The following is a 13,165-nucleotide window of genomic DNA, read 5'->3' as shown; positions in this document are numbered from 1 at the left end:
AATGCAAATATATGTATGTACAACAAACTAATCTCCAATAAGGAATTTAAATGTAAAATCGAAACAATTAATTTTATATATTTACTTGAAATATTTTTAAACAGATATAATATCTCAATAATAGGTATTATGATTAAATGTATATGCAATTAAAACTAAGTGTATTTGGTAGACAATATTTTTAGTAATAAAGTAAATTTCATGATAACATCGTGTCCCAATGTATCAAAAAATTGATTTTAAAAATGATGCCCATAATAATTTAATAGTTTTGAAATTTATATTTATTCAATTATACTTTTAATTTTAATATCAATTAATTATGTTATAATTTGACTATTTTTATCCATATAGTGTCAATATATATTATTTTAATAATAATATCGATCTCTAAAATTTCATGAATTAAATATATAATTTGATAATAATGTAGAACCTATTTCCATAAATTAGGTAAATAAAAATGAATAAGTGTATATAAGATTTTAAGAAAAAAAAAATTATATTCTACACATTTGGTTGAAATATTTTAAAACAAATATAATATTATAAACACACACACACATATATTATGTATGTATGTATATATATATATGTGTATGAGCCATATATAGATTTTAGGTACAAAAAGAAATACAAAACTAAACTAAACTAAGTGAAAAATTTTGATGGCTACACATTTCCCATCTAGAGTTCTATAAGATGAAGAGTGCTAACTTCAATCTTTTCTAGATTTTAGCAAATAAAAGGAAGAAGGAACTTGAGCACCCTGCAAGGTTTCCAGCTGATCTCCCAAGCACTTTATGACCAGACTACATTGCCTAAGAACCCTAAAAATAGATTCATGAATAAGAATGAAATAAAATTAGTTGGAATATAATGTTCATGTTGTTCGTTCAAATTTTTATTTTATTTTATTTCAAAAAACTTAACGTGACGTACAATTAAGTTATGCTTTGATACCAAGTAGAAGCTATTAAGATTCTCACTTCTTATAGTAGAAATCCTCCAATAAAGTTGGGCGCATTTATAGGGACACATTGGCTTAAGAAAATTGAAAACCTAATAGTCATTATGATGATTCATAAAGTCATAAAAGTATAGAGGAGTTTCCTTCTCTACTAATATTATAATCACGTGTTGTTTTGCAGAATGAAATACGATAGGCGAAATGGAAACTAATAAAATTTGATCTAGAGAAGATTTATTTTGTCTTCAGGCCATGGGAATTCCTAGCAAACTTGCTAGACCCATCTTCATGACTATTAAGAGGTGATAAAGTAAATAGTGAAAGTGATTAGGAGTATCAGAAGTGAAGAGCTTAGTTCGAGTAGTTAAAGTCTCACAAGACAAGAAAAGTCTTTCAAGGTAAAGCAAGATTTAAGATTTAACCTAGAAAATATAAGCAAAACATTGATTAATAAGAACATTGCCCTTGGAAATAAAGAGGCTAGAAACTATTTCAAGATTTTCTTCATGAAAATGCTAGTTGGACCCAACTAGTACGACTTCATCTTAAACATAATAAATGTGAGTACTGTGATGGCTCAAATAGGGTAAAAATTTAATGTTTTATTGCACCTTTCATGTCAATCAAATAACTAAACAAAAAGATTAAGATCAACATGCTCTAAAATCAATGCATTTCCAAATTAGCAATCAAGCAAACAAAAGATTTTAATTAGAGAGAAAATTCTCTTAGTACATGCAAGAGACCCAAACCTCTCATACATTGCATTCCTTCTATCGACACCAAGTTAGGGTTCAAAGAACTATTATATGAGTATACTAGCTAGAGCTAATGTTGCTTTGTAGGGCATCTCTATTATTAGCAAGATGCATGTGTATACATACCATGTATAAATTAACCACGTGTACTTATTATGTATGAATTAGCATATGTGACACTGTAATCTAACTTATGCGTATTGACTCATGTGATCTAACTTGTATAAATAGAGTCCTTTGAGGCTAAGACGAAACCCAAGCAATCATTCATTCATTTGTTCTTTATGCTTAACCAACATCTTTAAAGGGTTAGGGCCACCTTGAAGATGACTTACTGAATTTTTGCCCAACACTATTAGTGGAACCTATGTAACGAAAAGTAACAATGACGAGAAAACAACACATGTAGATGTGTCACAGTCCAACATTGAGTTTGGACTAGGGAGATCTTGGACTTATAAGGAGGGTTTGTGTTCCAACTAAGTGAGACGCCTTTTATATGACAAACCCGTGAGTTTAGTGGGCCAAAGCGGAAAATGCCTTGCCGGAGTTGGGCCCAAGTTCATTACATTTGGTATCAGAGCCTCCCTAGGGGTACTATCATATATATGAGTGGATCCGTCTTGAGAGTGTTATCATGTGAGTGGATCTGCCCTGGGGGATACTATCATATGAGTAGATCTTATATAGAGGTGTAAACCACTTTGATAAGGACGTCAAAGATCAAACGAGAGGCCAGACATGGTCTCACATCAGATGTGTGCTTAGGAGATCACGTTGACAAGGATGTCAGAAATTGGATGGGAAATCTTATCACGAACTCATATAAGATGTGTACTAAAAAAAATCATGTTGACGAGGACATCAGAGATTGGATGGGATAGCCTATTATGGTCCCATATTGGATGTGTACTAGGGATATTTTGGGTTTTGGCTCCAATTAAGTGAGATGTATTTTATAAGACAAACCCATGAGGCTAGCAAGCCAAAGCTAGCGGACAATATCTCATTGGAGTTAGGCCCAAGATTGTTACAAGATGCAAGAGTACCACTCCACCAATAAGAGGACGATAGGTTGCAAATAGGTATATAGGAAGAAGGAAGCAATTTCAGAAAAAGAAGGAAAGAAATTTAAGGCACAGTTAGTGGCAAAGGGGTACTTACAAAAAAAAGGGAATAAATTATGATGTAATTTTTTCACATGTGGTCTGACACACTTCCATCAGAGTAGTGTATGGTTTAGTAGCTCATTATGATCTACATTTGGAACAAATAGATTTGAAGACGACATATTTCCATGCTGACTTGGAGGAACAAATTTATATGGTACAGTCAGAGGGATTTAGTGAACCCGAGCAAGAGCATGTAGTTTGCAAGTTGAAGAAGTTTCTTTATACGCTAAAATAGTATCCAAGGCAATGGTACAAAAGATTTGACTCCTATATGATCAAGATAGACTACAAAAGATGTGAGTATGACTGCTATGTGTATGTGAAGAAGTTTGATAATGGTTCTCTTATTTTCTTATTATCGTATGTCGATGACATGTTAATAGTTGCGAAGGATAACTAAGGTAAATTAGTTAAAGGATCTGCTGCATAAAGAGTTTAACATGAAGGATCTTGGTCCAGTTAAGAAGATACTTGGGATGAAGATTCGCTGGGATAAAAGTGTAGGGAGGTTATGGCTATCTCAGGGAAGTTATGTGGAGGTGTTAGAAAGGTTTAGCATGATTGATCCTAAATTGGTATGTACACCTCTAGCGAATCACTTTAAATTGTCTACTGTGAATGCCCAAGTATGGAACCATACTAACGTTCACATTCAAAATTTGAAATCAATCTCGCTACCCCGAGCCAAACCATCAGCAGTTTCAGGCAAACCATCTACAATTTGAGATACCGAGAGCAGACATTATAAGATTTTAATCAAACCGTCGACAGTTTCCCCCAATGCTGATTCAACTATACTTTTATTTTTTTTGTGTATGTCCACCACTCAAGAATATGAGCCACCAAACACAACAATCTCCACCTTGGCAAATTTTTGCCCCTTGGGAGAACTTGAAAAACATAGTCTAATGCTCCACCTTGACCTTAGAACGTTAGGTTAGGTCCGTCTCCCCTCTAGCACTTAGAGACATGAAGCAAGTCCAAGTAATGCTTAAACTTTTCAATAGTAACCGATTTTGTCAAGATGTTTGCTGCATTTTCAGATGTGTGAACATTTTCAAATACAAGTTCACCTAAAGTAATCAATTCCCGGACCCTGTGGAACCTTACATCAATATGCTTGAGTATATTGATTCTTTGGAGGGAACCCTCCGAAGTGTTTATAAATATACCATTTTGGGTATATTTTCAGAGAGAGAGAAAGAAGAAGATCATTGTAAAAGTATTGTATTGTGTTCTTTGACACTTATATAGTGAAACCTTTGCCGATTGTTCCCGTGGATGTAGGCATGGCCGAACCCCGTAATTCTTTGCATTGTTGTTCTTCTTTTCATATATTCTACATGTGTGTATTCCATATTTATTCTTCATTGTTGCTATGTTTAATTTTCTCTATGCAAAATCCGAGTTTATTCACAACAATAATTTTTTCTATCTTATACTCTTGGTCAATCAAAACATGCTCTAAATATTAGATACAAAATAATTTGATCAATTAGAAAATTATTCAACCTAGGAAGATAGCAAACATAATACATTCTTCATGACAAAAAAGTAAAATAAAAATAAATAAATAAAATTTTTAATAAAGTACATAACATTTGGGACGCTCATTTATAAGAATTGAAGTACACTAAATAGAGTAGTCGTGGGGGGGGGGGGGGGCATTGTTTGCGTCATTTTTGTCAAGCCTTTAGATACAGTAACAATAACTTGGTTGTAACATTAGCATAGGCACATGAAAAGTAGTGCAAGTCACTTACCACAATGTCGTCTTAATAATTACAACAGGAGGTTGTTTAATCACTAGGTAAGACGAACAAATTATTGCTAAATTGCCTCAGGAAGAAAAGGGAAGGTCATCCAAGTGAGGTGAGTCACTCATCACTCAATCATCCGAAGAAACTATAAGTGGACATCCAGGCAATGGAGGTTGCTAAAGCATTAGGTGTTAGAAACATTAGGTGTTAGAAAGTTGCCTAGACATCCAAGAGGTTGCCCAATCATTAGGCAAGTAGGCAAATAAGCATTGGGCAAGCATTTCAATTATAATAATGATTTTGTCAACTATAATAATTGGACCTTTAATGTTATAAAACTGTCCCAATTTATGATTAAGTTTTAATATTTAGAAACTCAATCTATTATTAGGATTTAATATTTTGAATTTATGATCGTAATCGTAGAATTAATGTAGATTTGCCTCAAAAAGGGTATAAATACATGTAATGGTTATTGTAAAAGATTTCTCCAAATTAATTTATACACATAATGCAATAGCACAATGCTAGGAAAGACCCAATGCCTTTATCCCTCTTATATCTTTATCTCTTTGTCTACTTTCATCTTCAATTTATCCCCTCTTACATTATTTTTTTCCTCTCTTCCAATATAAATCCTTTCAACTCTCTATCCTTCTCTCTCCTACAATTTTTACAAATCCTATGATTTTCACTGTCTCTATCCTTGCACATCTCTAATGTGAGTTGAAGTTACCATTCACCACGCATTCACCATCTCTTTATTTCGATCCACATCATCACTTAAAAGGCACTTCATTTCTCATGAACAATTGCATTTTGTCCAACCCACCCAAATTCATAAAACTCAAACTTCTAAATGTTGGATAAATAAACTCAAAAAGAAAGTAAAAGATTAAAAGAAGAAGAAGAAGACGTATAAGAATTAGAAACACAGGCCCATGAGATCAGCCACATCCATCCATTTTTCACCTTTTATCCAATATATTCTAAACAAACCCTAGCAAAAGACCTACCATATTTGACTTGTGAAATAGAATGAAATAGGAAAGAAATAAAATAAAAATTTACATGAAAAATACTAAGAAATCAAATAAAAATTTTAATTTCATTCCATCCATACATATGAAATGTACAATAACTTAGAGCGAAAACTTCAACTAACCATCCAAGCTTTAAGGGGCAGAGAGGCAGGGGCACTAAGAGTCTCCCTATAACTACTAGGAAGGCTGTAAAAGCTTAGTCAAGCAAATCCTGCCTTTAACTTGTGACGAACACACATTATCCTCTATTCCAATATTACCAGGTTCTACAAAATCTATAGAAGAACCCTCTCATAATAGATTGCAAGTTGTACTCAATCCAAAACTCTCATTATAATTGATCTATCAAGATTGGCTTAAAAAGAAATCGTTCGGGCAGAAATTTATACTGTCATCCAACATAATAAAGGAATGAACATTCCCATAGGAGTCACTTTGTGTGTAATAAAGATAAGGCCGCGTAATATAAATCTATAATAGCCCGCCCTTCTCTAGATACTACTACTCAAATGTTTTTATGCACTGAACTGCCCTTTATTTTTATCTATTTTATTACAATACATTTTGTTTTTTCAAAACCAAGCTATTAACTTCTCATATCTAACTATTCTGTTCTTAGAAATGGAGATTCTGCAAACTTAACCTACGGTTTGTTCTGAAAACCCACCTGCCACCTGCACTACCATGCTCACCTATAAGGCTAAAATTACGCAACGTCGATTCTTCCTCTTATGAATAAATACCAATATTTTCTACTCGGCAAAGTGCCAAGGAGGTTGGGAAGGCACATCCCCCAAAAATTTAGTCATGCACCAATGCATATAATTAAGACTATGGGTCCAAGGGAGCCTCATTGATGGCCAGGGCCAACTTCTTACATCCTGTTGTCTCACTTTCATCTTAAACAGTAAATTAATTAGTGTCATTGAGCTGAAAAGGTCCTGCATGTGCAAAGATGAAAAATTGCAATCTCCTTTGTTTATTAAAAAAGAACTAATAAAAGTTGTTAACTTATATACATTTTCAGGATATTTTAGCTTCATTTCTACATTACAAAGAAATAAAAATTAAAAACCAGGAATGCACTATGCAAGTCTTGAAGCTGCTGAAATTTCCAGTGGAACTCCAGGCATGGGCTCCAGTACCTGTGCGACAGGTAGTTCCCTTGACAGAAGTTCCTGCATTCAAAATTCATTCTTGCAAATTGTAATATTTCAAATGAGAATTCAATACACAGGACAGTATCGGTATGTAGTTGCAAGAAGAAAGATGGGAAATATGTGAAACTGCAGGAAACACTACATAAATTTTTTAGGATCACTAAACGATTGAAAAAGGAAAAGGAAAAGCTGTTTCCCAACAATCTATCTTTTAACAGTTAGTAGATGTTTCGGTTGGAGAAATAACGATGGAGCAGAGCATAATTTGGTTACAGGGATCTGCCTCCTAGTTACCTGGACAGTTGGGTTTAATCAGAGTCATTTAGCAGAGCAACATCTTACGCAAGTAATCATATCAGATGCTAAAATAAATGAGTATTTCCCTTTTATGACATATTTAGATGTCATCATGACAACACTTGGCCTCAAGGTGGTCCATCAAAACACCCAATCTTGACAGAGGATGTCTTGTTTTGTCGAGGGAGAAGGAACAGACCAAAACTTTAAGAAGGTCCCTACTTCAAGAAATTACAGAGACCAATGCAGACCAGAGTAGGATGATTATTTCCACACACACGCACCCCCACCCAGTAACAGTCGCACCATATATCTGAAAGAACAGTAGTTCCTGTTGTTTTCTGAAAGAAATGTATTAGTGCAATGGTGAGGGCGTGTGATGAAAATGCTTTTCCATTTTCTTTTTTCCTTCAGAATGCTTGCAAAATAATTTTTGGAAGAAAAAGACTTTGGAACTCCATGAAGTAGCATCAATGTGCAAGCTTTATCAACATAGCAAGCTCAACATTCCAGGACAATAACTTACAGTACCTTTGGAATTATGTTGAGGAATATTCAATAACGAGAAATATTTAAAGTCCAATTGCCCGGGCAATTAGATAATCAAAAGGAGGGAAAATGAAGACATACATTCATATGGTGCTGTAAATTGCGTTCTGAAAAAGTCCCTATGCATGCCTCATTAATTTCATATGGTTGGATTAGTTCATTAAGCAAAACATACCATTAATAACACCATGTTCAAGCAACAACAACAATAATAATATACAACAACAAAAAGACATTTAACTCATTTGATTGTCATACAGAGTAAAAGAAATCATACCTTGAATGACTCAACTGTCCCTATAGATTGAATTATAGGTGCAAGAAGCCCTCGAGTATCAAGGTCTCCATTGTTCATTGGCACAACAAACCTATAAAATAAGAAAAAATTCAAATCACACGCATGCACCTTAAATTATGATGTTAGCTTACAATTCAGAATTCAGGAAAAAAGGTTGAATACTTGGCATTCAACAGCTTTGCAAGTTGAACTGCATCTTCTTGGCCAGAAACCAAAGTAAATTTCGGCAGGAGCTGCTTTTTAACTGGGGTAATGATGATGTCAGCCTGTACCTTCCCCAAGAGATTCTTGTTATATACACAGTGGGGTTCATAGTAAAGAGTCAGCTGGTCTCGTGGAGAATTGACAAGATATCTATAACATATATAGGAGCATAATAAGGGAAATATAAGTATTATTACTGGGACAATCAAGTTATCTAGGAGATAAAATATAATCTGTAGAGAAACCAGTACCCATTCTCAGGACGTTGCCAAGGAGGACCCAGAACTGGACCTACAGTAGCCTGCACTGTGACTTTACAACCATTTTTTGCAGCAACTTCAAAACTCTGACCAGGCTCCAGATATGTGACCTGAAAAAATAATGAAGCTGGGCTTAGGATTGAAAATAGAAAAGCCTTCGTGACTCAGTATCTGAGTGGATGCCATGTAGAAAACATTTGAACGTCGATCAAGTTTGGGTCAGCATCAGTGGTGGCAGCATTTGGTTTCATATAGCGTATGTAAACAGTAATGTACATCATATAAAAAAGCATGCAAAAGAATTTTTACATTGGGTGAAATAGTGAAGACAATGGGTAACACATGCAGATGACACCTTGTAGTCTAATCACCACCTTACTCGAACAATATAATCCATGTCTATAAGAAATGGAAATGGCAGATGGGGCATTTAAGTGAATATGAAACCTACCCCCCCCCCCCTAAAAGAGAAAAGGTACAGATGTAAGGTCTTCTCTCTTGTAACTCAACATAACATCTCCTAAACCAAATTCCATGGGCACGCAAGCCAATTTTTTCTCCCACAAACTATCTTAATGGTTCAGTTACAACTAAATTCAGCTTTGCTTCATACTCTTATTCACTATTAAACCATCATAAGGACACTCATACCATCAGATGAAGGACATTCAATAGCGAAGTGAGTTCAGAAAAGGAAAGATCATCCTGTTCAGTCCCATTATTGACTTTTAAATTATTGAAGAAGCCTACAGTCAGCCTCTTCATCTGCTAATTTGTGCATGATGTCACAATTTTATTCATCAACTCCAGCTAAGAAAGATGCATTCTGAAGTTATGGATCACAGTGGGAACATCAGGCCATTCTTTCCAAAATAATTCATTTATTATCACAAATATTACAATCTCTTTCAGTATACTCAACGAGTCATGATACGACTGTAGTGCTGGAAACCAAGAACATGAGGCTGATGTTATGGATCACTACGTGGTTATCACAAATATTGCAATCTCCTCCACTGATGCATGCATACTCAATAAGTTCAGGCACTGTAGTGCTGGAAAATCAATAATCAATAATAAACACATCCATAAGAGTGAAGTATATGTTGCTAATTCAGTATAATCAATTTGTTCATTTTCTCAGCTTGTAAAAACTGTTTATTTATGCACTTTCCCCATTCATGACATTCATGAATTGATAGCAAGATTGAAAGCATGTCATACAAATCTTCTTCTTATAACAAACAGCAAGTCAAAGAACATAAGGTTGTGCTCAACATTCTACCAATGTTTTTAAAAAGATGTCTTCAAATACTAGGTATGCTTAAGGAGATCACAGAGCAATCTTAACCACAATTGGAAACAATAATTTGATCATATTCTCCATTGGAATCCAAAATTGTATTGAACTAGATGGCATTAATCTTCAGAGTGGATAAGGCTCAACTGCAGGGCGGAAATTTGTCCAAAATAATAAATCCATGGCACAACACAACTCTGCATCAAAACCTCATAACTTCTACTTCATTCCTTTATAGTTTTCATCTTGCTTATTGCTGCTTCAAAATATATACCACTGTTCTCCTATCAAAATTTTTTATGAAGGTTGTGCAATTTTATAGGAATCTCAAATGAATGAAATCCTTAGCTTATTTATACATTTTACTTGTTCAATGAAATAATCACAGGACAGAATATTAAATCATTATCCTTTTTCCTCTTTAATCCAAAACTATGAATTTTTGTAAGCCTTCCACTTGTTCAATAAACTTGCAGAATAAAATATTTGTTTACTTGCTCAGTGTTTTCCTTGGTTGTTCTAAATTCTAAAATCGTTGTCACCATAAGTAACATGCCTAAATTCAGCTGTAGCTTCTAGAGATATAAAGATTATGGTAGTAGTTTCAAAAAAACTATGTTACAATAACACCTCAGAGTGTGTGAAGTACCTGCATTGGATGCAACACAACATCGGTATGGGTTAAAAAGCCAGTGTATAATAGTGTGTGTGTGTGTGTGTGTGTGAGAGAGAGAGAGAGAGAGAGATTCATGTTAGTCTATTCACATGTTATACCTAAATATGAAAATGAATAACATAAGTAAGAAAGTCCTTCGGCTACTCTGGTCTAACAACTTATTATACATTGAAGATACATTTTACCTCGGGGGATAAACAGAGGAAATATAGACACTTTGATAAGTTAGTAATGCCATTGCAATCTAGGCTACAGGCATAGGCTTAGACACCAAAATTGATACATGCACTTAACAACCCTTCATGTGCTCAACCACAGACTCAGAAGTTACTGCTTGTGTAATGCTTTAAGTTCCTTCCATCCCTCACTGCCCCAGGTCCACATACCCAAAAAAAAACTAAAGGCATCAATTCACACACATATGATGATGCAACACTGCAATTTCTACAGTATCTTCCTCTGCCAGAGCTGTTCGGAAAATTTTAGAAAACCTCAATTTCTACTCCACCTGACCAAGAAAATATATGTAACCACCATTATTTCATCATCATCATGCCAATTTGCATTTTATAATATTCAATGAATGTCCTAACAAACTAATTGCATCCAACTTAGATGGATTGCTCAAAATGCAAGATACATAAATCCATATATAATGGTCACAACCTCAAATAAGTAGATGCCTCTAAATTCTATTATAAATCACTCACATTTTTGAAAAGGGGGTTCAATAAGGCTTTAGCATTGGGAGTCGCTATGACACTAAGATCTCCAAACATTTCAGAGAGTGGCTTTAAGGTCTTCAAATGGCAGTGGTCATCAAGGCCTTGTGTAATCAGCAAGCAATCGACTTGAGGAAGATCACTAAGCTGCAATCAAGTAGCATTTCGTTGGGAACAGGCTGAGTAACTAAAATTATAAAAAGAAAAACCAACAAATATAGTTTTGGGCCACAAGGACCACCCATACCACAATTTATAAAGAGAGAATGAAATCACAAAAAATAAAATAACACAAGAAATTTACATGGTTCGGCACAAGGCCTGCGTAATCCAGAAAATTTGGAAAATACAACAAGAGAGTGTCACCCTTCTCCCCACAATTGTGAAAAACCCACAACTCTTTCCCAACTTGAGAAAATAAAACTGTGGAGGAGGAAGAAGCCAAGGTGAACCCCTTTTACGATTCACTCTCTCTTGAACTTACACTTGACACTCTACTCTATCCACATGGCAATGAGACCCACTCCTCATATAGACCCACTGACATTACAAGTATATGATGTTCAATCACCCAATAAATAAACGTGCCACAATTGTCAAGACAATTCTCTCCAGCGCCATAACCATGGCACAATTGTCAAGAAAATTGTCTCCAAAGCCAAGACATGACTTTGAAAGATACTCTAGCATGCTTGGAAGCCAAGGTATCATAGGAGTCTTCAATTCAAGGAAGGAAACACCAAGTTGCAAAGTCAATATGCATGTCTTGGAAAGATATGCCTCCATTTATCAAAACTAATTAACTAGCCTTGAAAACAAATTTGGCATGACAACCAAATATATATACTCCATGCAATGATCAACTTCCAACACCCTTCTCCCTTTCATTTTATTTTATTTTATAATTTATATTAGTTGGGTCTCACCGCATGTATGGAACCAACCCATATATGGCAACAAAAGTTTAAAATGGTATTGAACTGAACTTCACAGCAAAAGAAACCTACCTTGAAACTTTTCAAAATCTTCTTGGCACCATCATAAAGCCAGGGGATTCCAAAGTCCAAGTTACCCACCAAGACTGGATCAACCAAAACTTTCAACCCTCCCACATCCCACAGCCAACTATTACCCTAAACCACGAACTTAACAATATGTTAACACAAACCCTAGAAAAAAAAATTAAGGAATAAAAAACCCAAAATACCAAAAACCCACCTCCAAGTAAGTGAGTTTGAGCACATCAGTATCAGAAGTGCTGGAACCCACCGCTTTCCCTTCAGAAATTACAGCAGAAACATCCCTTGACACACTGCAAATTAGTGCAAACGACATTAGTATGAACTTGTAATAAACAGTACGAAACTAAGAAAGTGTGTGTGTGTGTGTGTGTGTGTGTGTGTGTGTGTGTGTGTGAGAGAGAGAGAGAGAGAGAGACCTGTGTGTTGAGAGCTGAAATGAGTCGATATCGATGGAGGATGGACTGTTATAAGATGAGCTGAAACGGGTAGGTGAGAATGGCGATAAGGGCTTGGTTCTAAAGGGCTTTGAGTAGCAGGAGTAAGAGAGAGGACTCCATTGAACCGCCATGGATTGTCCAGCAGAAGTAACTGCAAATGGTGAAAAACCCAAGTCGGAGAAGAAGATTCCGGTGGAGATTGCTGTATCTGAAGTTGAAAATTCTGCTCTTTGGATGCGATAACAGGAGTGTTTTTCCTGTCTAAAATATTTCCAATAGAAATTATTTAAAATAGTGTGTTATAAAATAATCCTGGAATAAATAAAGTGCATAATCAGACAGTAATGAAAACTAGTAAAATAAATAATAAATAAAAGTGAGACTGGATTTACGTGATTTGAATTACACCTACTCACAGGCGGATAGAATCTGAAATCCACTATTTTTAAGAAAAATTACAAAATATATTTGAGTTTTGTACAAATATTTCACTTTCTCTTTTCTCTCATACTTCTTTCTTCTCTATTTTCTGCACGC

At 34.9% G+C, this 13,165-nt stretch overlaps 1 protein-coding gene across 1 annotated transcript; it reads right to left on the bottom strand.

Moving 5' to 3' along the window:
• Window positions 1-6,662: 6,662 nt before the first annotated feature.
• On the bottom strand, window positions 6,663-12,926 carry LOC131153087 (uncharacterized). The gene is made up of 8 exons (XM_058105128.1): window positions 12,608-12,926; window positions 12,388-12,481; window positions 12,177-12,302; window positions 11,158-11,316; window positions 8,463-8,581; window positions 8,170-8,361; window positions 7,987-8,077; window positions 6,663-6,881 (listed from the first exon to the last, which is right to left on the bottom strand). The coding sequence occupies exons 1-8, from the start codon at window positions 12,757-12,759 to the stop codon at window positions 6,789-6,791; spliced, it is 1,026 nt and encodes a 341-aa protein (XP_057961111.1). The 5' UTR covers window positions 12,760-12,926; the 3' UTR covers window positions 6,663-6,788.
• Between the last annotated feature and the right edge of the window lie 239 nt (window positions 12,927-13,165).

Source organism: Malania oleifera, chromosome 4, assembly GCF_029873635.1.
Source record: "Malania oleifera isolate guangnan ecotype guangnan chromosome 4, ASM2987363v1, whole genome shotgun sequence".
Classification (NCBI taxonomy): Eukaryota; Viridiplantae; Streptophyta; class Magnoliopsida; order Santalales; family Ximeniaceae; genus Malania; species Malania oleifera.
The sequence above is the reverse complement of the archived record's forward strand: the minus strand, read 5'-3'. Positions and strand labels throughout refer to the sequence as shown.